Source organism: Lagopus leucura, unplaced genomic scaffold, assembly GCF_019238085.1.
Source record: "Lagopus leucura isolate 7727_CA_CO unplaced genomic scaffold, USGS_WTPT01 Super-Scaffold_100159, whole genome shotgun sequence".
NCBI lineage: Eukaryota > Metazoa > Chordata > Aves > Galliformes > Phasianidae > Lagopus > Lagopus leucura.
The window spans coordinates 35,192,239-35,219,753 of NW_024962335.1; the positions used below are offsets into that span (position 1 = coordinate 35,192,239).

A 27,515-nucleotide genomic window follows, 5' to 3' on the forward strand; every position below is an offset into this window, starting at 1 on the left:
ATTTCCTCTGCCCTGATTTTTATAAACATTCTTGGGTCTTTGGTGTCTATCATCTGTCCTTTTACCTGTGTATCTCCCTCAAATTAACACTGAACTAAATTGTTAGAGGTTTTTTACTTCTTTTCTTCACTTGTGCTCTTATCCTCATAGCTTATTTCAGGAGGTTTTCAGTTTCTACATCAAACTCAATCACATTTTATTTCCCATGTACTAGATAAATGCAACCTTTGCTTTCCTGTTGAGATTTCTTTTTTAAATTGCTTTGTTCCATGCTCTGTCATTTCGTCACAAATTTTCTTTATTTACAAATTGTCCTGTTTGATTAAGGCTGCCACATTTCCATCTGTTCCTTTGAGTCTCTCCCAGCCATGTCTCTCCTGTGGAACCTCCAAAAACTAATTGGTCATTAGGGAAACTCCTTTATAAGCATTCAGTTTAAAAATATGTATTCTGGGGATCTAGCCCCTGACAAATGCACTTCTAGCAAAAGCAAAGATCTTACAGTTCTTGCCTTCTCTTTTGTATTTTCATATTAATTTCCTGAGTTTCCTTTTAAACTGGGAAGCTTCAGGGCATGGGCCACATCTTACCTGTGTATTTGTCTGTAACAGGCAGAGCTCTGGAAAAGAGTAAAGTATGAATATATCCAAAGGAAAGCGGTAAACTTCTAAAAATGGTTATCAGCTTCATTTCCAAAGCAACTACTATCTTTAAAAGACATTCAGACCTCTGTCTGCCTGGTTCATTTAAGAAAATGGAACTTCAGTGGAAATTTTATTTCAGTATATTCAATTTTACATTGAGTGCATTCCTTTTACATTGAGTTAACTAAAAGTCATTGATTTCTCATTATGTGCAGCACATGTCATCATGCTTCAGGCTTTCTGTGAAAATACCGAACAGTGAGATGAACATGAGATCCATGTTTGTTTTAACAGAAACCAGCCAGCTTCTGTAGCAGGTGCTTGAAAAATGTTAAAGTCTGCCCATGCTCTAAGCCAATGAAATCTTGCAGTAGCTTACTGTCAGTGACTGCTTTTCTTTGTCCCGCAGGCAGGAAAGGGGATTCTAAGGACCGTCATTGCTAACAACGAAGCGGTGGCTGATATGATTCCAGTTGATGTGGTCATCAACCTCACCCTTGCGGCTGGGTGGTACACTGCTGTGCACAGGTGGGAAGGCACTCCTGTTTCTGCCAGGCTGGAGCATATATTGCTTGGCTCTGGACTTTAAAGAGAACCTAAAGAGAAGCTAACTGAAAGCCTGCGTAAGAGTCATGTTGACTCATTATCTGATTCACATTTCCTTGCCCACAGCTGGCAAGAATGAGGAGCAGAGTACTTAAGGCATATATTAGTGTTAGACAACCTCTCAATCTGCAGGCCATACTTGTTTCTTAGTAAAATGTAAGCTCCTTTGACAGGTATCTCCTGGAAGTTACTTTTATGAAGTTTGGAATTTGTACTGCAATATCTTAGTAGCCTTTTTTTTTTGTCTCCTCATGCAGCTATATTGAGTTGCTTTTCAGTTGGCTTCTAGAGTTTTCTTGGTAAAAATGCTCTGTATATTTTCGTTGAAAAATACTGCTCAAATATATTGTAAGCTCATATGATAGGGAAGATGATATAAAATCCCTATTCTTTGCTTCATCGAGAAGGGTATATGTAAATTACACTAACGTTTTAAGATCTACACACTTGCCCATTAAAGCCTCCAGACTGAGGGTTACATCCTGTCCAAAAAGCTGAAGAAGAAGGAAAGCATACGCTGTTGAAAAGTTTATCAGCACCATAGACATCCTGGTTCTGGCTATAGTCAGAGAAATGCCATTATTTGTAACAGTTTATTGGCAAAATACACACGTTTTTTAATTTTGATCCTGTGCAAATATTTGTTAGGCTAAATGAGCCGTTGCAGAACTTGATTTAAAGCTTTGTCTTGCTGGGCAAGACCCCAAGGTTAGTAAGCTGTAAGACAAAACATAATATCCTGAGCCTTCTGTAAATTTGTTTTCACTGAGTTTCACATGTAAATGCTGTCACGAAGGATAGTGTGTATGGCTTTAATTTTCTCAAATCATCTAATAAGAAATAGAAAGTGAGTGTCCTTCAGGGCAGATGACATTCATTACTAGCAGAAATTAGATTCTGAATCTTAGCAGAGAATTGCAGTCTGCACTACATAGTGTAGAAACCCTACAAAACTCTACACTTGACCAACAACACTCACTCAGCTGGAGTGTGGAGAATGGAAAAACAACAAAAGATAGATCCTCTTTACTGGATGCTGGAAAGATGCAAAAGTCTTCTTTATTCATCTTTAATGAGCCTGTACCCACTGGTGTAAGTGAACGTCTGTGCTTTTGCATCAGCACAGTTTGTATGAGACTGTTGTGTGGCTCAGCACTAGCTGCATTTTTATATGGTCTCATATTATGGATTTAGTCATGCACAAGTTGTGAATATTGAGTTCTGCAATCCAGAAGTGCACAGAAAGGCCATCTTATGTTTAAGACATCATTGCATTTCTGCTTAGTAATTCAAAGTTATAGACCATAATTTCAGAGCTCAACATGTCTGTTAGTCTTAATCATCCCTAGAAGTCTACTATATTTCAAGTAGTATTGAACAATTAAATGACATGATTTCAAAGCATTAATTAAAATATATATATAAATCTGCTCAGTAGCCAAATGCAGTTGTCAAATGTTAATGTGTGAGATTTCCTGTTTCAGGAGTTCTGTCTCCTGGTATCTTCATTCATGGAAGTTTTTTGAAAAGAGTTTCCACATAGGCAGCACATCCAGGCTATGAGCACCACAGATAACCTAGAAAGAATGAGTTGCTGAGTCCTATTCAAGGCCACATCTCACCTCTTTTAGCATATTGGCTGCAGCTGCTAATGTAGAGTAAAAAACTGCTATATTCATAGTGTTTCTTGCACCATTGGCAAAGCAGATTTAGATTAAAAAATCAGTTTGACTAATCCTTGACCTATATCAAAGCAAGACATAAAACTCCACGATCTGTGCTTAGTTCCACACAAAAAAAAAAAACAGGAAAGCTTTATTTGGTACTAAAATGAAAATGTTGCTGGAATTGATTGACTTTTAATCATCACCTTGGCAAATAGAGTTCAAAGCAGTACAGATCATATGTATTAAGTAAATTATTGGAAAATATACAGTTTGTCACTGATGTTGGCTTGGGCTAACATTCAGTATGCTAAAAAAAACTTTAAAAATCTTACAGTTGTTAGTTTGCATGTTATCCTTATTGTTTTAATAGTTTTTGCTAAGTGATCAGCTATGGCTGATTCATCTTAAGACTCATCTGTCTTTAACAGCTTCATTTGCTCTCCAGTATCTGAATGAATCTGTTTAAAGCTTCACAATTTATACTGTATTTTCATAGTTATGAAAAATTACCTCCTCTGCATTTTTTTAATGAGCTAATATTATTGTTTCTTGGGCTGTTAGTGTTCATGCTCCATTAATAAATCTTTGGGTGCTTTTCTTCACATGTGAAAACAATATTTCTTTCTCTTTTCCAGACCAAAAAACATGTTGGTGTACAACTGTACAACAGGCGGAATCAATCCTTTCTTCTGGGGAGAAATGGGTAAGATCTATTAAAAACCAGAATTATGTCAACTATCAAAAGCATTACTTGGCCAAGCTTTGAAAAGGTGCTTTCCTACATTTAAGTAACATTCAACTTCTGTCATTCAAACTGTATGTGAGAGGCCCAACTGTAGTTAGCGAGGGTTCCAGGAGCAAAAGTTCCCAGTGATGAGCATTCAGCTCAGGAAAGCATTTATTTGATTTTCACTGTGAGCGTAATCACGTAGCAGCCCCACAAAGTACATGCTTTGCTGAACTGAGATATTAACATGGTGGAAAAGTGAATAGAGAACCAGTCCCTTAGTTCTAGAAGAAACAACTCTACATAGCTGTAAGTGGTAATCTTCCTTTTCTGATTGCTGGGGGTTGTTGGATTTGGGATGGTTTTTAGAGGGTTTTTTTTTTTTTTTGTGCTTTGAAATCACATGGGGAACCTTGAGATCTAATCTTACATCCTTATAAAGGAAGCTCTAATTTTCAGAAATCATAAGACAAGAATATTGAGACGGTAGCCTTTCCTCTTCACTCTGTGCAGAATAGTTTAAATAGATATCGTTATAGATACCTGAGAAGGGAAACCTCAAAATGATAAATATGCCTTTTGATAGTAAATGTTGCCAGTGAAAGAATTCAAATGATTTTCATGGCTCTTCTTCAAGTGGATGTGCTTCTGAGGCAGGTGTGAAAGATAGGAAGACACATTGTAACACCTTTTCAGTGGTAAACTGACACACAAGCTAAGTAACAGAATTTGGCCTACCTGCATACTGCGAAATACTATGTATAATTAATACACCAATAGAGAGATGTATAGGGCCTGATTTGCCTCTATTATACCATCATTCACTTCTTTGCACTTAAAATACAGTGATATTTCTCTCAGCCTTTGCTTTCCATTATTTAACAGGCAAACTTTAAGTCAGCAGGGAAATGGACCATAACTACATTTTCAGAATAAGACAAGTCTGAAAGCATTACTACTGTCCTGCTATGAGATTTGATCAAGTGGTCTGCCAGCAAAGATGTCCAGAGTTGGCTGTGCTCTGAAAATTCCAGGTTCCTGACCATTTTTTTTAATGTTAGATGTAATGCTGTGGTTTGTCACAGTCTGAGAAGACAGGAGAAGCTTCTCAGATTGTTAGAAAATGCAGTGTCAATTGTTTATGGCCTGGTTCAGCAAGGTTCCGTGACTAGCAGGGCAGAGGGACCCACAGATCCACGCCTCTGGAAAAGGGGATAGGGGAAGAAGGATAGAGACATGTGCCCTTTCTTTGGATAAGGGTATACCTGTCCAGGCCATGGGCAGCCACTTTTCCCAGGAGATTACTGTGAGAGACCGTGTCAGAGGCTTTGCTGAAGTCTAGGTAGCCTACGTCAACAGGCTTTTCCTTGTCTACCAGTCTGGTCACCCAGTCATAGAAGGAGACGAGGTTGGTCAAGCACAACCTGCCTTTCATGAACCCGTGCTTGGCTGGGCCTGATTCCCTGGACACCACTGCTGCGCTATGTGATCTCACCCAAGATGATTTGCTCCATGACTTTCCCTGGTACTCTAGCAGGGCACCACCCCTGCTAGATTCTCGTACCAGATATGTAATGAAACTATCTTCCACACACTCTTCCACTCATTCCCTAAATCCATTTTAGTAGCTCCTAGAGGTGAAGTGTTTCTGGATCACATTTTTTTGCCTGTATAACACATCTGTTTCAGAATGTCTATTTGTCTGATTTTCTCTCCAGAACACAAATGGTTCTAGAATAAAAAGCCATTTTTAGTCTTGTGAAATTGGAACCCTTTCCAAAAATTAGGAGATAAAGCACTCGTGTTCAGACGGTGGGAGGTTCATAAAGAATACGGTAGAATTAACTGTTTGATGTCATGCAAAACTGGCATTTTCCTGAATTCCTTTCAGTAAGTCTCAGACTGGCCTCTCTGTCCACTTATGTTTATTTTAAAACAAAATTGCTTTCATTTCTGACTTCAAGAATTTTAAGTTTTCAGCAGTATCTGCTTGTGAATAGAGATGCTTCTCACATGAAGAGAACAGCATAACTTTAACCTCATTATCAGTACAGGTTGGGAGGTTACCTGCTGGAGAGAAGCCTTGCAGGGAAGGACCCAAGAATCCTGGTGGAAAACAGGTTGGCCACAAGCCAGCAGTGTGCCCTTGGTGGCCGAGAATGCCAATGGCATCCTGGGCTACATTAAAAGGAGCATGGCCAGCAGGTCAAGGAAGGTGATCGTCCCCCTCTGCTCTACCCTGATCAGGCATCACTTGCAGTACTGTACCCAGTTCTGGGCTCCCCGGTACAAAAAATACAAGGATCTCCTGGTGAGAGTTCTGTAGAGAGCCACAAAGATGATAAAGGGCCTGGAGCATCTCCCCTATAAGGGTGGAACTGGTCAGCTGTTAGGTGACCAGGGTCTGTTCAGCCTTGAGAAAAGAAAACTGAGTGGGGATCTGATTAATGTTTATAAATATCTTAAATATGGAAGACAAAGGGACATGGACAACCTCTTTTCAGCAGTCTGTGGGGAGAGGACAACAGCCATAAACTGGAGCATATGAAGTTTTGCACGAATATGCAAAAGAACTTCTTCACAGTGAGGGTGATGGAGCACTGGAACAGGCTGCCCAGAGGGGTTGTGGAGTCTCCTCTGGAGATGTTGAAGACTAACCTGGACACTTACCTGTGTAACCTGCTGCAGGGAGCCAGCTTTGCAGAGAGGTTGGACTCGATGATCTCTAGAGGTCCCTTCCAACCCCTGCAATTCAGTGATTCTGTGATAATATTGCTGCTGCTTTACTATAGTTGCATTTTCCACTAGAAGCATTATGTAACCAAAATGTGAAAAGCGTTGCTGATCTGTGTGAATTCTGAACATGGCCAATCATCTGACATGGCAAGAGTTGCACTTTCTGCATATAAGATTGACTTGTTCCTTCTTGCTATTCTGGCCATAGAAATAAAAAAAAATGCCAAGAGGTAAGGGCAGCAACATCTTTAATGTGATTCCAGGAGGAAATATTCACAATCACTTACAGCTGATAACTTGATTTGTGGTGTATTAACATCAGGATTTGAATTGAGCCAAAGCCATACAGACAGTATCAAAATTATCACAATTCCAAAATATCAGTTGTTCTCGGTGAAACTGATAGGTTTCCATGAGGAAATGAAGTGACCAAAGAAGACTAGAAGAACTCAAATGTTGATAAGTAGGTGAGAACTTAGACATAAACTGTCGTTTAGTATCTCTAAGAGAAACTTTCTTGAGGGAAAAAGAAGCAAAGTTCATGGGATTGCTCTCCTGATCCATAACCACTGGGGATAGAATTGTTTGCCTGTTAAATCTGCCACGGAGAAATGTCACTCTTCTATGACAAAGCTGCTGACACATTTATCAGCAGCCTGTGTCTCCTCCTCTTTCCAAAGCTAGTTGCACAGCTGCTTGCAGGTTCATGGTCTCAACACATTCATTTTCACCAAGCTTTTCATATGTGCTTGCAGTATGCTGAAAGGCTCCTCTGACTGGGCAAGTGATTTTTTTGAAGGCAACTTTTTTCCTACCTACCTGTTTCTCTCTCAGTTAGTTTCTGTATAAATTGAGCACAATTGCCATAATATTAAATGAACCCACTTCTATTAAAAAAAACTAATCCCTGTTCCCACCTGCTGCTGCCGAGCTAGGGTTGCCCAGACTCAAGGCAGAAACCTGTGGAGTTTAGAGGTAAATACTGTCTGCCTGGGTATGTTCAGGATATACTGCTTTAAGCCTGTGAGTATGCTTGGAAATACAGAAGGTAAATTTGAAGTTTTCTTTTAGAAAATTTCATTTCTATCTGATGATAGGGAAAGAGTTTTAGTACTTCTACTTTTCATATAAGAAAAAAAATAAAAAAGAAAAAGCAGCCTGTTGGTTTTCTGATATGTTTGCAGCTTTAGCCAAGAGGCTGTTGTCCTGCAGTGAGAGAATAATTCGAAGGACGCGTTCCCAGCCAGCCTGCTGCTTCTGCAACATCACTCGAGGACTTGGGCCTTCTTACTCTCACAGACCAGCTGGCTTTCATTTGCAGCCCGCTGCAATGAGAGAACATGCTGCAAAGCATAATATTTCTATATCACACTCCACAAGATGACTGCAGAATAACCACAGCACTGCAGTGTGGCTACATAAAACAGAAAGGAAGTCAGTCAGTTCTATCTAGTGAAATGTAAAATGAGTTTCAGAACTGGCTTTCAGCCATTAAACATGCCAAATAATGGGAAAAAAAATTAACAGTGAACCTGCAGTCAAATTAAATTGAACTATTTTAAGTCTTTGTTGTCTCAACTTTGCAACTTTGCGACTAAAGTCTTCTCCAGTTGCTTTCACCAAGTAAAGCAAAAATCACTACTTGAATTGCATTAATGAGCTGACTGCAGATGCTTGTGAGGACTGTCTGAATATATGACCAAAATCTGCTTATCTAAAGATGATCTGGATATTTCTGTGACTTTCAAATTCTAATCTGATTTTCTGTTTGTAACATAAGCTTAGACTGTAAACTATAATATGAGCACAGATTGCTGTCATAACTCTCAGACTCACTGGAGGGCAAATAGTTCAACTTAAAAAAAAAAAAAAAAAAAGGGGGAAAAAATGGATATATTCTTTGGTTAGCTCATTGGTGCTCAAAAAGAGCAGCACCATCTGTTTGTCAGTCCCTACAATGATAGTCTTATATTCAACTACTGTTGTTCCATTAAGCCCCTCCAATATGCAAATACTCCAGTTAGTTACAGTTAGGTGCCATTTCTGTGGCTCAGTACCATTGCAAGAGCTGGGCCCAGAATACTTTGCGCTTTACCATGCAAAATGAATGAAATGATTTCCACCCTATTGGGAGTTTTTCAAGTTAATAATGCAACAGAACTTGTTGCCTCTGTGCATCCATAGCTCACGTGAGAGCAAGCTACAGTACTTGATGTTGTAAGTCAGATGTCATTTGGAAAATCTTAATGATGGCTTTTGAGAAGTGGGACTGTACTATATAATAAATAAGCAGCTTTTTCCTGACTCAGCAATATTAATTATAGTTCTTTTGGAAATTTTATAAGAAATAAAAAACGTCATCTTTGTTTTATGCTAATAGTTCAAAGTTTGCTTTCAGTGATCTGAGAATAATCTAAAGATGTTGAAACTTATCAGTTTCTTTATGTCTGCTACAAGCAAAATCAGAAATGTAGCTTCTTGGTTTGAAATGCTTTAAGGCATTTCAACTGCCTGCTTTTCTTCCATTAAATTGTTGTGTTTTGATAGGAAAGTTTAGGTTTGCCAGTGTTAAGTCTAAATGCAGCGTATTTTCTAAATAAGCAATACAGGGAGTTATCTCTACTTTGCACTGAAGTGACCTCATCTCAAGTTATGTGTAATGCCACAATATAAGAAGGACATAAAAGTATTAGAGAGCATCCAAAGAAGGGTTGTAAAGATGGTCTAGAGCACAAGATATTTAAAGAGTGGCTGAGGTCCCTTGGTTTGATCAGCCTACAGAAGAGAAAACTGAGGGGAGACCTCATCACAGCCTACAGCTTCCTCATAAGGGAGAGTTGAAGGAGCAGGCACCTATCTCTTCTCTCTAGTGATAGTGATGAGTCTAGAGGGAATGGTATGGAGCTGCCATCAGGAGAGTGTAAGGGAAAACAAATACACAGTGGGTGACTGTGCACTGGAACAGGCTCCCCAGAGCAGTGGTCAGAGCACCAAGCTTGCTGGAGTTCAAGGAGCATTTGGACAATGCTCTGAGAAATACTGTTTGATTTTTGTATAGTTCTGTGTAGAGCTAAGACTTGGAACCAGTGATCCTTGTAGGTCCCTTCCAACTCAGGATGTCCTATGATTCTGTGGTTCTGCTAATGCCAGAAGGCACTATAGGATCATACTGTCCAAATCCTGGTTACATGGTTCACAGAACTACAGGTTAAACATGTGAAGCACCATAATTTGGACTTTATTGCAGCATGTCATTATGACTGTGCCCTACTCATCTGAGCACCTGCTTTTAAGTAAAATGCCTGTTCTTTTACAGAGCAGTATGTCATGTCCACATTCAAAAGAAATCCACTGGAACAGGCCTTCAGAACACCCAACGCTCACTTGACATCCAACTACTTAATAAACCAGTACTGGATAACTGTTAGTCACAAGGCTCCTGCCATACTCTATGACCTGTACATGAAGCTCACAGGAAGAAAGCCCAGGTAAGAATCTGCATTCCTTCAACCATCTCCACATGCACTGCTGTTACAGAGAGCAGATCTCTAGCTTTTGAGAACTGGTCTTTCATCAATTTAGGCCTTGTCTTGAGATTATTCAAAAAGAAAAGATAATCTAGCATTCCCAACCTTTCCAGTTGCCCGAGCACAGCACAGGTTTTAAACTGAGCTCTAGACCCAAGAAAGGACAACTGCATTAAATTGGTTTGACCAAGGATCAAAGTTAGGACCACTATCACCAGAAAAAGGTGAAGAGTGCATAGTAACTGAGGACTCCTTGCTGAGAAGCACCCATGTGCCACTCAGACAATCTGTGTAGAGAGTTTTGTTGCCTACTGGGCACCCACATTTGTGACATCAAGAAGACACTACCAGGTCTGATAAAGCCAGAGGATTACTATCTGCTCCTACTCCTTCAAGTCCTGCAAAATATTAACACACACTTTTTGTCCCTTGGAAAGATGTTGAATGGGTTGTCTGCATGGATAGTGTCCTGTTCAGGACCTGGGATTCTTTGATCTTAGATGTACCTTTGAAAGACCAGGCATGTCAATGTTGGATGGGATGAAATTGACCAGGCTGGGAAAGAACGTTCAGGGTAGCAAGCTGTCTGAACTGACTAGCAGAGCTTTAAACTAGATTTGATGAAGGAAGGGGATGTACTTCTGAGTAAGAGAGGCAAGCAACGCTGACACTTTAGGAAGTAACAAGGGAAAACCTCAAATATGTCCCACAGGAATCTGGAAAGGCTCCTCGAATAAGGTAATGCAGCTGAAGTGCCTTTAAACCAATGCACAAAGCATGGGAAATAAGCAGGAGGAGCTGGAATAATGCAATGAGAAAATACAAACTAATTGCAATCATAAGAAAATGGTGGGATGAGTCACAAAATTGGTATGCTACAACTGAGGTCTACAAAGTTTTTAGAAGAAATAGGGCAGGAGGAGCAGGATAGTTGCCCTCCATATTATGAAGTGAATTGCAAAGAGCTGCCTCTGAGAAACAGCTATGATCATGATGATAGCTTGTAAGTAAAAATTACAGACTAGACCAATAAAGGACATCTGTTGGTCGTGGTTTACTACAGCCTATGTGATCAAGGGGAGCTTGTTGACAAGGCCTTCTTGCTTCAGCTACAAGAAGCACTGCACTCTCAGGCTCTTATCCTGATGGGAGACTTCAGTCACTCATACATTTGCTAGGAAAACAGCAATGGCTGGCTGCAAACAATCCAGAAGTCTCCTGAAGTGAAGATAACTTCCAGGTCCAGGTGGTAGAGGAGCCAACAAATAGAGTTTTGCTGTTAGGCTTTATTCTTACAAAGAAGAACTGGCTGGGGATATGTAGTTTGTGGAAAGCCTTGGCTGCAGCAGCTATGAGACTGTGGAGTTCAAGATGTTGCATGAAAGACACAAAGCAGTAAGTAGAATTGCAATGTTGGACTTCAGAAGAGCCAACTTGAAGATAACTGGAGGTATCCCGTGAGTTAGAACAATAGAAGGTAAGGGTGCCCAAGAGAGTTGGTTAACATTGAATCACTGCTTCCTTCAAGCTCAAGATTTTGCATCCCTGAGAAATCAAGTGAATGTGGCAGGAGACCTGCACGGATGAGCAAAGAGCTCATGGAAAACCTCAAATGTAAGAAAGCTTAGAGAACATGGAAGAATTTGTAAAGAATATGGGATCATTGTCTGGGTCTGCAAGGATGCAACAAAGAAGGCTAAAGCCCACTTGGGATTAAAACTGGCGAGAGTGATCAAGGGCAACAAGAAGGACTTCTTTGTGTACGTGAATAGCAACAGAAATACTAGGGAAGATGTGAGTCCACTGCTTAATGAGGGGGATGTCCTAGTAACAGGTGATTCTGAGAAGATGGAGATGCTGATCATCTTTGCTTCAGTCTTTACTGCTAAGATTGTCCCTCAGAAATCTCAGACCCTGGTCTAGAGAATGAGGGAGTCTAGACAAAAAAAAAAATAAAATCCCATTGGTTGAGAAGAATCTGTCTGGAGATCATCTCTACATACTTGACACACACAAATCCCTGGGCTCCAGTGGGATGCACCCACAAGTTCTGGGGAAACTGACAGAAGTGACTGCTGAACTACTCTTATCTTTGAAAAATCTTGGAGAATGGAGGAAATGTCTGAATACTGGAAGAAAGTCATTGTTACTGCAGTCTTGAAAAAGGGAAGACAGAGTACCCATGAATCTACAGGCCAGTCCATCTCACCACTGTCCCTGGGAACGTGATAGAACAACTTATTCTGGATGTCATCTCAAAGAAAGTGGAAAAAAGTAATCAGGAATAATCCACATGGATTCACCATGCTTGACCAATCTGGTAGCTTTCTATGTATATCACTGGCTTCATAGACGAGAGGAGAAAAGTGGATGCGGTGTACCTTCAGCAAGGCTTTTGGCACTGTCTCTCATAACATTCTCTTAAGTAAGTTTAGGAATTGTGGGGTAGATGAGTAGACAGTGAGGTAGATTGAGAACTAACTGACTGACAACCCAAAGGTTTGTGATCAGCAGCGCAGAGTCTAGTAGGAAGCCTGCAATTAGCAGTGTTCCCCAGGGGTCAGTACAGGTTCTAGTGTTCTTCAGCATCTTCATCTGTGATCCTGATGAAAGGATAGAGTGCACCCCCAACAAGTTTGCTGACGATACAAAGCTGAGAAGAGTGGCTGACACACCAGAAGGCTGTGCTATCCATTCAGCGAGATCTGGACAGGCTGGAGAGTTGGGCAGAGAGGAAACCTTATGAGGTTCAACAAGGGCAAATGCAGTGTCCTACACTAGGGGAGGAATAACTGCATGCATCGGTACAGGTTATGGGTTCACCTGCTGGAAAGGAGATCTGCAGAGAATGACCTGGGTGCCCTGGTGGACAACAGGTTGGCCATGAGCCAGCACTGTGCCCTTGTGACCAAGAAGGCCAATAATATCCTGGAGTGCATTGAAAAGAGCACTGAAAATGGCCAACAGGTCAATGGAGGTTCTCTTCCACTCTAATCTGCCCTGCTGAGGCTACATCTGGAGTATTGTGACCAGTACTGGACTCCCCAGTTCAAGAAGGACAGGGGAACTTGTCCAGTGGAGAGCTACAAATATGATTACGGAACATCCCTCTTAGGAGGAAGGACTGAGAAACCTGGGACTGTTCAGCCTGGAGAAGAGTGAGAGGAGATCTCACCAATACTTAGATATTTAAATATTTATACTTAATACTTAGACTTTAGATATTTATATCTAAAAGTGTTGTCAAAACAGTGGGGCCAGGCTCCTTTCATTGGTGCCCAGCAACAGGACAAGGGGCAATGAGTACAAACTGAAACACAGGAAGCTACATCTGAACATGAGAAAGAACCTCTTCACAGTGATAGAGTACTGAAACAAGTTGCCCAGAGAGGTTGTGGACTCTCCTTATCTGGAGATATTCATAACCCACCTGGATGCTTTCCTGTGCAACCCACTCTAGGGAACCTGCTTTAGCATGGGAGTTAGACTAGGTGATCTTCCAACCCCTATGGTTCTGTGATTCTATGATTTACACATTTCAGAGTTTCCCAAGCCAGGAGAATACATCTCTTATTAGAAGACTGGGTTCACCTGTTTGCAGGGAAATCCCTGGCTGATGCACTGCCCTGATTCTTTTCTGATGGTCTGCTACAGAGGGAAACATGTCAATTAAAAAAAATCCTCCAGTTATCCAGTAGGCAAGAATTGCCCTAGAAATGAAATAAAATTGAGCTGGAATAGGCTGGAGTCTCCGTACTCTGCTGAAACAGGCAGCAGTGAAGTCTTGGCACTGATTTTATAATTGACATTTTTCGTAAATCTGATTGTTGTTGGTAGTCAGTGGACATTGGCCATAATACCTTCTTTGAATTTCAACTAGATTTCAGCATGCTGAGAAGGATCTGAACTTTCAGATTTGTGACCTGAGCAAACATGACTAAGCAATGAATCTGTGAAGTCACCAAGTCTTTTTTTCTATTTCTTTTTCTTTTTTTTTTTTAAATAACAATCCTCCTTTTTTTTTCTACAGCGCTACTTAAGCTCATCCACATACTACAACAGTGTGATAGAGTGCATGGCAACAGCTCATTCAAACAAGCACCTAAGCTTAATTTATTTGTCACTTACATTATTAGTCTCTTGGGGCAGTCTGTTGCACCCAAGACTCTCTGCTCATGCATGGCTCAGTACAGGAGTAAATAAAGAAATCATTGTTCTAAACATCCTTCTAGAAGACAAGGTGCATTTTTTAAGTGTAACTAATAAGGCTGTCAGTAACAGGTGCTACTGTTTTCTTTTTCCCTCTCACTTCGTCCACAATGGAGAAGGAGATATTCTAAAAAGAGTCTTTGTTATAGCTGCTCAGAACCTGCAGAAATTCGTGTTTCTGCTTAATTGATATTTTTCATTACACTAATGCTTAATCCAAACTAGTAAATACTAGTAAGTACATTTGAGATGAACCAGTTAGCATATACCACAGGTTTTATATGTGCCTGTTAAGATATCTTCATTTCTCTCTTTGATGCACACTTTCAGCTGCTTAGATAAGTTGCACTGAGTAGTTCTATAGGTAGGGCTCATATTGACAGAAGGCCATATGAATAGGGTATTTCTTTTCCGGTGTACCAGCCTATTTTCAAAACAAAAGTAGAGACACACTGTTGATTCTCTTTGTGTTTTTTTTTTGTTTGTTTGTTTGTTTGTTTGTTTTTGTCTGTTTTGTTGGTTTGGGTTTCTTTTGTGTGGATTTTTTGTTTTGCTTGTTTTCTGACAGATTTCATTAACCCTAAGCACTTTAAAGATACTGATGGCTTTTTGAGAGACAGTTTAAGGGTCAATTCCTGATTTTTGCAATCTAATCATATACTTTGTTTCCTGAGTTCCTTTAAGGCATTAAAATATTCAAAGTTTTGTCCCACAGTTGTTGCTCACACAGGCAGAGAGATTAATTTGAAGCACTTTTGAAGTAGTTTAAATAAACTGCATTTAATCCATGTGCATGTAATTATTCAGAATGAAAGTTGTCTTAATTTGATGTTTTGCTCTAAAATGAAAGCCACTTTAATTCTGAGTAGGAGTCTCTATGTGTGCTTTAAATACGCTTAGTAAGCTGCACAGCTTTCCTCTGAATTGAGGAGAATCACGTCTTTTTTGCTGTGCTTAATGCTTATCTAAGTGGCAGTCACATCTGCAGGAGGAGAGGCCAGCCTGGCACCATTCTTCCACAGACTGCCACTTTTTATTTGTCACAGTGACTTTGTTGCCCTCCGGGCAGCTCAAAATTCCTCATGAAAACAGCTCTGTTTTCCACAGAAATCAGCCTTTTGATGCTTTCTCTTGCCCTTACCCAGTTTGAGAGAACATGGTGTTCTCTCCAAACAGATCAAGCACTGAACATCACAGCACTTTAAAGCAACTGCCCCCTATAGGCCTTTTGTACTCATGACCACTGAGACACTTGTCAAATAATCTTGTGAGGTAGGACACCATTACAGTCATTCCCTTTTATTATTTAAAAAATGAAAAAAAGAAAAAAAGAAAAAAAAGCCAAGAAACATGAGAGGCCTGAACTTTCATTTCCAAAGTTCCTGTCTAACAGCCCTGAACTGGCTTTCATCATTACCAGGACACTCAGACTCCCGAAGACATTGAGACAGTTCATCTGTGTGCTCCCATTCTCCCTCACCACAAAAATGCCTATGAAAATTTTTATCCACCAGGAGTTTGCTGCTATTAGAACTTCCTGCGTAAGGAAGGACATAAAAATCACTCCACATTGCCACTTTATTACACAGGGAGAATTGTGGCCTTTATGAAAAACAGAGAGATGGAAGAAAACCCAAGATAAAAAAAAAGTTGCCATTATCTGAATGCTGAACTTTAGTAATAGGCTTCATAACTTGTCCATGCTGCAAAAGCAGTCACCTTTGAATTAGAGCTGACTCAGTATAAGCTAAATTCAAAATCAGAGCCTTCACTTCAGGCCAAGTCAGACATGAGAACAGAAGAGCTCTTCTGTGATAGAAAGAGAGAAGTATCCATCTTATGAGACAAAGATACTTTTGTGGTTCCAAAGTCTACTGTGCTGACTTGGTAGTGGTTCATGGATATGCATTCCATGTAGAGTAGATACAGACTTTCGTTCAAATCTGTAAATTAATCAGTCTTGTCCTGAAGAATGTGTGTTTGCATTCACATTAAAGATAGGTTCAGGACCTCCCCTGGAGCAGTTTTTAGAATCTTGCTGAGTTGGTGTTCAGCCTTGTGTATACCAGTGGAAGGCTCATCGAGCACTGCAAGTCTTATTTGCTTGGACTGGCAGAAACACCTAGACTAAAAGTACTGTTTTTTGCATTAAGACATACTTTCTCTCCATCTCTGATCTTCCTCCTCTCTTTCAGAATGATGAAGATTATCAATCGACTACACAAGTCTATGATGCTCCTGCAGTATTTCTCCACCCAGTCCTGGGATTGGTCTTCAGATAATATGAATATGTTAATGGGTCAGCTTAACACAGAGGACAAAAAGGTGAGTATGTCATGTGTGAGGACTGCTGAACTCCACTTCTGTTCATCTGCAGCAATTATTTTTTTATATTGTTGAGCCCTCAAATGAATCTGCCTAGATTACTGTAACTGACTTGAACCTGAAAAAAAAAGTATTTCTTCTTGTTTTATTCAAGAACTTATCAGGAACCTTCCATTTAGGAAGGTATTAGAAACTTCCATGTAGGAGAATGTTTTCTCCTGAGATGTATTGATCTTTCTTCTGAGAGAAATCAATCACTGTTCATTTCAGCTAACATAGCAACTCTTTACCATCTATTCTGTTTGGCATAGAAATAAGCTAGATTTGTTTCCACAGACAAAATAGCCTGCACAAAGGGGACATAAGTTTATATCCCCAATGACCCAGCTGTACTCAGCCCTCTTGAGTTGGCTGCATACACTGGAATAGCTAGCGGAGTTGGAAAGATATTCCTTTTTGTATAGAAACATATTTCCCTTTCTAAGAAGAAATGGTCAATTCTAGTTTTCATATAACAACTCTGGGCCCTAAAAATTTCAGGCGTCCCCTTTCATGGGGGATGTGTCTATATAAACCACTGTGCTATACAGGGACCCCAAAAAGACAGCATCAGTGGTAATACGAATATATGTGGTTAATTTAATACAATTTTCATTGGATAACTGTAACATTCTGAGTAGTTTCTCATCCTATTCTTAGTGTCTCATTTTTGGAAAACTAGGAAGCTCCTTTATGATATCATTTTCTCCCTCATCTCTTCTGGCAGTACAGAATTTGGTAGGAGGCCTGGAAGGAAACTACTTGAAAGATTTTGGCATTTTTATCCACATTGGTCTTAATGGCACTGCATGAGTAAATTTAGTTAACACATGGTGAGTTAGCATGAACAATATGAAAAATGTTCCTGTTTGATTTAAGTCCCCAGACAGCAATTACTTTCCAGGATGTCAAGCTCTACTGTAGTCTTTATAGGTTTGAAATACTACTCCTTTAGAATGGGGTTATAACTGAAAGACTGAAGGAATACAGAGATTAGATAAGCCTGAATGCACTTTTGTTCAGTATCTCCTTTCAAAGAGCTATTTAGACATTCACATCAAACCAGTCACACATGAGATTCTCACATAGATTCCCAAGAAAAGAGCCAAAAGGTTTCTTCCCTACTCTGTACAGATAGTGCATGCAGAAAATTCAAATGGCTAAGGGCAGTGTTACTGCTGTGACTATAGCAGATGTAGAGGGAGCCTAACTGGTAATTCAGAAGCTTGCATTGATGCAGATAAACAAAAAGGCACAGCAGCAAGGACTTCAGTGCAAGTTAGACAGTGTTTCAGACTTCCCAAGTTGCTTATGAGATTATGGATTATTCTCCACATTCTGTGTTGCCACTGCCATATTGCATGCAATGTATTCAAGTTAGGTATTTTATGGAGACTATAGTTCCCTATACATATCTGACAGACACACAGGGATCTGCATAACCTGCATTATACACAGTTCACTCAAGTTGTTGCTGTTCTAATATCAAAGTTCCTTTACCAAACCAACAGGCTCAGATTGCCTTGAAGGTGAAAGAAAGGATTGGTTTTTTTGTATCTTCCCTTTTAGGGCTTTGTATGTAAGAAATACTTCTCCATTAAAAAAAAAAAATGTCTCTCCAACAAAACCGCTTTCTCTTTACAAATAATTTCTTTGTCCTAATAGACAGACAACAACCTGAAAGCTTGCCAACAATTTTTCCAGTATCAGCGCTGAAATTAACTAAATAGCTCTGCAATGAGATTTATTGATGCCAAACAATGTAGTAAACCATTCCATGGATTTCTGTCAGTCTAGCTGACGAGAGTAAATGCAGCACAACACAGAGCTGCAACTGATGCAGAGGCACCTATTGATTCAATGTCCTGTTCATTTATTCACAATTAACTCCAGTGACACCAAAAAAAAAAAAAAGAAAAAAAAAAAACCAAAAAACTGCAGGGAGGCTTTCAGATCTGTTTGAGTGGACTGCCATTTTTCTTGCATGATTCTGTGCGGAGATTGGTGCACGTTCACATGTATTTATGTAAAGTGTCTACCTGAAAGAAAAAGATTTCGTTGTTTTCTGCCAGTTAGCACTGAATTTTTACTTGCTTTTCTGAAATTTCTGTCTGGGTAAAACATTAATTGACAGCTACGAAGTATAGTTTTTAAGTGTCCATGTCTTCTTTGAAACATAGTGGCTTTAAAAACTTAATAGAGATGACCTGGTCTGGATCATGTCAGTGCTTGAAGTGAACTTGTTTTGAATACTTGCATTTAACTTCTGCTGTTTGTCTTTATATCCCAGTTATACAACTTTGATGTTCGTCAGCTGCATTGGTCAGAATATATTGAAAGCTATTGCCTAGGTGCTAAGAAGTATTTGCTAAATGAGGACATGTCTGGCATCCCCGCAGCAAAGCAGCACTTACGAAAGTAAGTAATATCCAATGACAAGGACCAGAGCTCCTGGCTATCTGAAATGAATTGTGAGGAAAATCATTCATTTTACCTTGCAGTGTGTTACTGTTGAATAAGATGGAGATAAATGTAGCGTAGCTTATTTATTTTTATGGCAGAACATTGTCAATGCTTTGGTTTTTATTCCTGTAAAAAAAAAAAAAGGACTTAGAATCACAGAATCACATAATTTTTTCAGGTGGAATGGACCTTTAAAGATCATCAGGTCCAACTCTTTTGCAATAAACAGAGACATCTACAGCTAGATCAGCTTGCTCTGAGCCCCGTCCAGCCTAACTTTGAATGTCTCCAAGGACAGGGCTTCCATCACTTTTCTGGACAAGTCATTCCAGTGCCTCATCACCCTTATTGTAAAAAAAATTCTTCAAGTCCAATCCAAATCTCCCCTCTTTTAGTTTGAAACTGTTTCCCCTTGCCCTATCATAACAGATTCTAGTAAAGAGTCCAGAGTCCCTTCCTTCTTGTACTCCATCATTAGATATTGAAAGTCCACTATTAGTCTACATGCTGTGATGAAAGTCCCCTGGAGCTTTCTCTTCTCCAGGCTGAACAGCCCCAGCTCTCTCAGCCTGTCTTCATAGAGAAGGTGTTCCATCCCTTGGATCATTTTTGTGGCCCTACTCTGGATGAGCTCCTACAGGTCCATGTAACTCCTGTGTTGAGGACTCCACATCTGGACACTGTGCTCCAGTGCAGAGTAAAGGGGCAGAACCACCTCCCTTGATCTTCTGACCATGCTTTTTTAATGCAGCCCAGGATATGGTCAGTTTTCCGAGCTGCAAGGGCATATTGCTGGCTTATGTCCAGCTTGCCATCCACCAGTATGCCCAAGTTCTTTTCAGCAGGGCTGTGCTCCATCCTTACATCCCCTAGCCTGTACTGATAGCAGGGCTTGCCACAACCCAGGTGTAAGACCTTCCACTTGAATTTATTGAATGTCATGATGTTCACCAAGGCCCACTGTACAATCCTGTCTAGGTGTTTCTAAATGGCATCCCGTCCCATGGGCATGTCAACCTCCCCACAAGGTTTGGTGTCATCTGAAAACCTGCTGAAGGTGCACTCAATCCTACTGTCAATGTAATTGATGAAGAAGTGGTCCGAGTACTAACCCCTGAGACAAACCACTTGCCATCTACTTCCACCCAGACACTGAGCCACTGATCATACTTTCTAAGTATGATCTCACAACTGGTTCCTCTTCCATCAGGCAATCCACCAATCAAATCCATGCCTTTCCAATGTGGAGAGAAGGATATTATGGAGGACTGTGTCAGAGGCCTTACCGAAGCCTAGACAGATGGCATGAATGGTCTTTCCTTGTCTACTGATGCAGTTACACCATCATAAAAAGTTGGTCAGGCAGGACCTGTCCTTAGTGAAGCCATGCATTTTATCCCATATCACCTCCCTTTCTTTTACATGCCTTAGCATAGCTTCCAGGAGGATCTGCTCCATGATCTTCCCCAGCACTTAAGAGAGGCTAATTTGTGATGGCACTAACAGGCAAGGACTAAACAGTATGCCTTCCCAGCAGATGACCAAATAAACAAGTTGCAATGAATAAGAATAATCAATGAATACAGAAAATACTGGTAATTCAGAATTAAAATAGAAAAACAAGGGTAGATTTAGATATTGTGAAGCTCCTTGAAGTTCCTAGCATTTGAAAGGGATTGCATAAAAACTTTGTTTATGTTATTTTGAATTTAATTTAAAGTTGAAGATTCTAAATTTTTGGGAGGAGGGCGTGATGCGGAATGAGAAAATTTCTCCAAAATTGGAGCAAAGCTTATATTTTCAAGTCCTGGAAGTTTTAAGAGCTCCTAAAAGAACAATAGGAGATTGTCCCTCTCCTTTTCAGTCAAAGCTTTTCCCATCGTCTCAAGCCCTTTTACTCAAAGATGTGCAAGCAAAAAGCTCTCTTGGAGCTTGATTTAAGAAAACCATTCTTGTGCACTATGAGAAGTGAAAAACAGCTTGTTGCTAAAGTAAAGGGTGTTAGAATCATAGAATTGTTTGGGTTGGAAGAGACCTCAAAGATTATCTAGTTCCAATGCCCCTGCCATGGGCAGGGACACTTCCCACTAGACTAGGTTGCCTAGGGTCCCACCTAACATGACACAGAACAGTTCCAGGGATGGGGCATCCGCAGTTTCTCTGGTCAGCCTGTTCTAGTGCCTCACCACTCTCTGAGAAAAAATTCCTTTCTAAGAGCTGATCTAATTCTCTCTTCTTTTAGTTTAAAGTCACTCTCCCTTGTTATATCTCTACATGCTGTGATGAAAAGTCTGTCCCCATCTGTCCTGTAGGCCACCTTTAGGTACGGGAAGACCACAGTTAGCCTTTTCTCCATACTGAACAACCCCAGCTCTCTTAGCCTCTTCTTACAGTGGTGTTGTTCCAGCCCTCTGATCGTCCTCATGACCCTCTTTTGTACCCAGTCCAACAGATCTGTGTTGCTGGTGGTCCCAGGGGCGAATGTAGCACTCGAGCTGCTAAAGTACTGCAAAAGTTAAGATCTTTTATGATTACTGAGTAATTTCCTAACATGAAAAACATAGTTTCATTCAGATAGGAGAACTGTATTCATCAGCTCCTGTAGAACTCCTCCAGCTTATCACCAATCCTACGTAGTCAAAAATAACTAATATACCAAATCAAGAAGGCATTGACATGCCCTACAGTATCATTTAAAAAAAAAAGCAACCAATTCTCAGTATGAATTCAGCCTATTTTGGTTTAAAAGTAGAGTACGTGAAACAAGAGAGACTTAGAATACAGATATTCCACCTACTGTATTAACTATTCACTACACTGCATACTTCAACACAGATTGTGGGATGGTAGGGACATCTAGGCCTAGTATTTTCACTAATATAGGAGGGGCAAAAAGCCCAAAGGCCACTTGTAAACAAGATTTCTTAGAAAATTATCGGTAGCAAATTAACTAAGCTGGTAAGCTTTTCTTTCTGTTTTCCTCCATAACATGCCTCTGTCTTTTCTCAGACTGAGGAATATCCGGTATGCATTTAACACCACCCTCCTCGTGATCATCTGGCGCATTTTCATCGCAAGGTCACAGATGGCTCGAAACATCTGGTACTTTGTGGTGAGCCTCTGCTACAAGTTCCTTTCCTACTTCAGGGCATCCAGCACCCTCAGGCACTGAAGCTGTCCATCAACAACCAGCCTCTTCCAGAAGGACCTCCAATCCCCTCTAACCAGCAACTATGGGCATCGAAATCTGAAAGTAGCAGAAAAATCCACTCCCTCCAACTGCAACCTGCATTTATTGTGCACTGATATGTGTTCACCTTTTTAGTTTTAACCAGTGCTGTAATACATGGTGGTATTTATTCCATAGGACCAGACTGATTCTTAAAACCATAAAGCTTTAGGAAGAGATGAAGATGGAATCTTTTATTGAAAGTTCATTGTGCAAGAGTAAAGATTAACCAAAGTTGCAGTCTTCCCATGTACTACCTATTTTAGACTATTTTAATCCCATCCTCCTCCATAAAAGGGGCACATTTAAAGTACAGAACCTTGGAAGAAAATAATGCCATCAGAGAATACTCAGTCAAGGAAATTAACCTTTAAGAGGTCTTCCTAAGAGGCTATTTATTCCTTTATTCTCATTCAAAAATTTTCCATTTTCCATTTTTCAAAACCTAGAGGGGAAAACCATGAGTTACACTAGGCCAGTGAACACACTGAACAGTTTTCAGATCTTGTCTTATAATCCTACTGAGGACTGATACTTTCAAGCCATAACTGAAGACACAAAGAGAATTTATGTACCTATGCTAACTGTACTCACTCACATGCTGCTTTGTTATGGAGAGGCGTTTTTTCTCTCACTGGTTAAGGATGCAGTTATCTTCCATTAAACAGCTTTGTTCTTGCATTTATCACTTTTGCTTGGCACATTTCTTCAGCTTGAAAAATGCTCTATTTACTCTGAGGATAAAGAGAAGAATACCTAAAAGATTGAAGAAAAATTCTGAAACTCGTTATTATTTTTGAGAAGTAGGTCCTTTTCTCCATTCCATTTGCCTCCCTGTAGCTCAAAAACAAGCTGATACTGTCCTTCAGAATCTCACTACAGCTAAATCACTTCACAGTTGATCACTTCAGCTGGTGAAAAATACGTACAGACATGTATGGCGGGAATCTTATCAATCAGGACAATTCTGCTACCACTTGTCTGAAACTTATTTCTGTTGAGGTTAAGAAAGGTTTCAAAGGTTGACTTTGTGTAAAAATCATCATGTGCTCTGAAAGTAATTGTTCTACTTTGCAGTTTAGAAAGGAATTCAAGGATCTTATTAAAGCTCATGGCTATTGGAGATATTTGTTTCACCTAGTGAAGTATGAATTCCTATGGGAAAGATTGGAGAAAGAGCTTTCTTCAAAGTAGCTGGTGCAATGACAGTTTCAGTGCAACAAATTTACTCATGCCATCAGATTTTCAAAATCAAAAGTAGTATTGGAATATATTTTATTCAGATTACACTGAATAAGTATGATAAGATTATGAGACTTCAAAACAGTTAGTTTTTGAAACAACTGCAGCATCCAGTTTGCCTACACTTGTGTCACATTAGCTGTCTTAATGCTACATCTCATAAAATGACATAGTGGCTCTTCTGAGAGCTGAGAATAGTATTTACAAAACTGTCGTTCTTCAAAAGGCTTTGGTAGCAAAGGCAAGAACAAGTTATGATGACAGTGTATTTTTATTTGAGCATCCAAGCTGATTCAGAAGTCTCTGTAAAGTTGCAAGGAATTACAAGATAAGATATGCTTGTATGCCCCATGGGTCTAGTTTTAAGCAACTGCCAAATGATGCCTGCAGCATGCCCTAGCCGGAAACCTGGTATCCAAAATGGCAGGACTCCAGCATTCCCTAGCAAATGGGAAAAAAATCCCCCTATTACATTCCTTCTGACCTGTGTTCAATTAGGTTAAGCACACAGCTAACAAAGATACCATTTTTTTAAGCTCTTGACTTGAAAACGTACTTTCAAAATGAAACTGTTAGCTATCTGTTTTTCAATGCTAGAAAGTTGGCAGTGCATTTTGTGCATTGTGCTTATGTAAGATGCCACTGCCTAGAAGACCAGGTTTACAAGCTGGGGTCCAGATACCTTATGTATGCTCCTTCTGTAACAGCTTATATGGTGAAGGTCAGCTGCATTGTACTTAACTAACTGGGACTATGGTTACCTTAGTAGAGCGAGGCAGGTCACTACAGAGATACCTCTAGAAAGACTGCATTCCTTCAAGTGAATAATCAGATCATCAACCAGCTTCCAGTCTAATTACACTAAAGGCTTAAAACAGAACAAAACAAAACTGCAGACTGTTTTGAAACAAACTTCATTTTTTTTTAAAAAGTAAGAATTCTAGCTCATCTCCAAGAAGTCTTTTTAAGTGCCTGACTTACATATCAAGAGAAGCAGCAGCTAAGGGGATCGTAGATCTTAAGCCGCACTCATTGTAAGAAAAATACTGAGTCTCACAGAAAAGTCAAATACTGCAGATGTGCTACACCTACAGCAGATGGCTGATGTAGACCAGACATGCTATTGTTGGGCTATGAGTACAGTTTCCTGCCTTCCCGTCACCAATGCTAGTCATGCCATGCATCCTTCAGATATGCCTGTAGGTATTCATAGTTATTTGCATAGGCTGTATTGTTCCAACAAGTCTAATATGTAACTGCTCATTATGAATACATTTGGACCAGATTTCTCCACATGTAAAAGAACACTTCAGGCTTCACTCAGAACATTGGTGGTATCACATTTTAAATCTTCAGCATTTTGCTGAAGATATCATTACTGCAAAGCTGCTGCTCATCCTTGAAAAACAGCTGGAATGTTACAGAAATATTGCAATTGCAGATGGTGTATGCTATTCTAGAGACCTTCCATAGCCTATGCAATGTTGCCAGAAGCTGGTTCCAGTGCTCTGGCCTTGCCTATGAGGGAGATCAAGCTGTTAGCTTATTTTAACACAGACATAAACTCATGTGAAACTTGAATCTTTTTTCCTGTGGCTTGTGACATTTTCAGGTGATCATCTGAACCACAACATAGAAAAATGATAGAGAAATCCCAGTGGAGAAACTCACACATGGCAGTGGTATTTGTCTGCCATTTCTGACAGTAATCATGAAAAGCTGCACCTAGCAAAAGAATTTGTTCTCAAGTAGTGACTTACCTGTGACATGTTTTACTTGTACTTCTCTGTGTACTTATATGTACTCTGAAGAAATTCAAGTCTTGCAGAGAATATATAAAATGCTGATTGACGACTTTTTTCTTTTCTTATTCCATGTCTCTCTCTCATGTATACTCACCATCTGTTCGCAAAAGAAAAGCAAGCTAGGGCTTTTGTTTAGTTAAATCAGAGGTCCTGCGATGACCTCTGATTTGTGCACCAATTAATGTGAACAGATCAGAAATGAATACTACTCATGGCTGAAGGCTAGAGGCTTTACTACCTGTATGACTGAAAATGGACTCACTCAGGCTTTTAATTTTTTTTCCCTCTATCAAGGTAGCATGGTCAGTGATATAGGGAGAAGCTACAAGGGGCATTTCTACAGCCAGTGCTCATAGCAGAATTGCTAGATATGGCACACCCTGCTCAGTGAGGAAAGGGAGATGCAAGAAATCAGAGAAGCATGAGCTGCCAAACCTAGAGGACTCTGCCTCCCAATGGGCAGGGGAGGAGCTCCATCAGCATTTTGTGATCAGTTTGGCTTCTTCTCATAAGATGGATAAATTAAAAGGCTCCCTAACAACCTGTTCAGTTCTTTCCCCAGAAACCAACAGGCAGCATAGAGAACAGTATTAGCCACCATCCTGCGTAGCCAGAAAAGAAAAAGTCTGCCATAAGACTATATAATGAGATGAATCATCTATGACTGTTTGTACTCTATGAACCTGCGATGTAGCTACTCACTCACAGTGCTGAAAGCCTTCAGTGCTGCTACAGAAACAGCATGTATCACTGCTGAGCCCAGTGTACTCATGTTCTGTAAACACTTTTCTGTAGGCTGTAACTGTATGAAAATGTCATTTCATTGTCAAAGAACAATGAGTACAAACTTGCAATTAAGAAGTATCTCTGCTTTTTATTGAATTGCTGTAACAACAACAAAAAATCCCTAACTGAATCAGAATTGAAACTGCAATTTGACTGACAACCAAGGCTGTTTATCTCCAGCATGTCTGCTATGAAAAATAAAATTTCTCTCCTCTATCCTTCTTTACCCCAATAACTTTATTAAGAAAACTACATTATTTCTTTGTAGTAGAAATGGGTAACAGACAACTGGCATTCAACTTAATGTTGGCACATTGCCCACCTCCTCAATGGATTTGTTATTTTACATTTTACAAGAAAACATCACTATAGCTGTGTGTGCATGTTTACATCTTTCCACACAAGTCTTCTCATGCAACACACAGAGAGGGTAATATAGAGGTGTTTATACTGAAATGACAGGCCTCCCTTCTTTGATATGCTCTATTCTAAATCAGTTTAAGATTAAACAAGAAAACCTATCCGTTTCAAATGTAAAGAAGATCTAACCTGTAGTGCTATTAAATAATCAAATAATTACATTGTATGAGCAATTGGGAGAAGGTGGGGGGCGGGGGGGAGCATTCTTTTATTTGTAAATATGCTACAGCTTCTTGGTTGAAAGCATGGTGCTGCTCTTCCAGCACTAACATTCTACTGCAGAAAACAAAGGTGAATTTTTAAACTTTTATTACAATTAGATCCTTTATTCTAATACTGAGTAAGTAATATACTGTATATTCACCATAAATTAAAAGGAAGAATATTTCACTATATGGTGCTAAATATTGGTATGAAGAAATTACAGACTTACTTGAGACAATTTTAAAAAAATTGGGGAATAATTAAGTACTATCCTATTTTTCTCTATTCCTAAAAATCGAACTGTGAACTGAATGATTTTGTTCAGATTAACATGAAGCTGCTTATAAAAGGTTTCTTGTTCTTAAATAATCTTGGCAGACTCCAGTTTTACTTAGTAAAACAAATATTTTCCCGCTATCCAAAGTTTATATGGTTTTATCTGCTATTTCTATTCTTTTGTTAGCTATGAGACAACTATAAATCTTATAAATCATGCTTACAAATTTCTAAGGTAAAGGTGTAAGCTTCTGAGCTCACAGATCAGATAAAAGGGTAAATTCACAAATTCTGAAAACTTCAGCCATAAAATTGTTAATATGATATTTATGTTACTTTAAACATTTAATAAAACAGAATATTTTAAAACTATGGTTATTTGGTATATGTCTATCTCAGTTGCTAAAGGAGCTGGTTACTTGCAGTTCAGCACAAGCTTCATGTCTGCATCTCATCTGTACCATGCTGCCATCCGGGTCCCAGCCTGTGTGCAACCTCAGCCCCATCTACAGGAAGCTGCCAGCACAAGCACCTCCTGCACAGGCCAGGATGGGAAATAATAAGCAGGAGAGAAAAATCTCTACTTTTAAAAAAGTAATGACGTGAGACA

The 27,515-nt window shown here is 39.7% G+C and overlaps 1 protein-coding gene across 1 annotated transcript in view; it reads left to right on the top strand.

Annotated features, from left to right (window-relative positions):
• FAR2 (fatty acyl-CoA reductase 2) overlaps positions 1–27,277 on the top strand; it is a 134,077-nt gene extending 106,800 nt beyond the window's left edge. The window contains exons 8-13 of the mRNA XM_042890418.1: positions 1,054–1,172; positions 3,553–3,620; positions 9,697–9,868; positions 16,312–16,441; positions 18,771–18,898; positions 21,953–27,277. Of these exons, the coding sequence (XP_042746352.1) occupies positions 1,054–1,172; positions 3,553–3,620; positions 9,697–9,868; positions 16,312–16,441; positions 18,771–18,898; positions 21,953–22,115 (780 nt within the window). The 3' untranslated portion in view covers positions 22,116–27,277. The remainder of the gene's footprint in view (positions 1–1,053; positions 1,173–3,552; positions 3,621–9,696; positions 9,869–16,311; positions 16,442–18,770; positions 18,899–21,952) is intronic.
• The last annotated feature ends 238 nt before the right edge of the window (positions 27,278–27,515 follow it).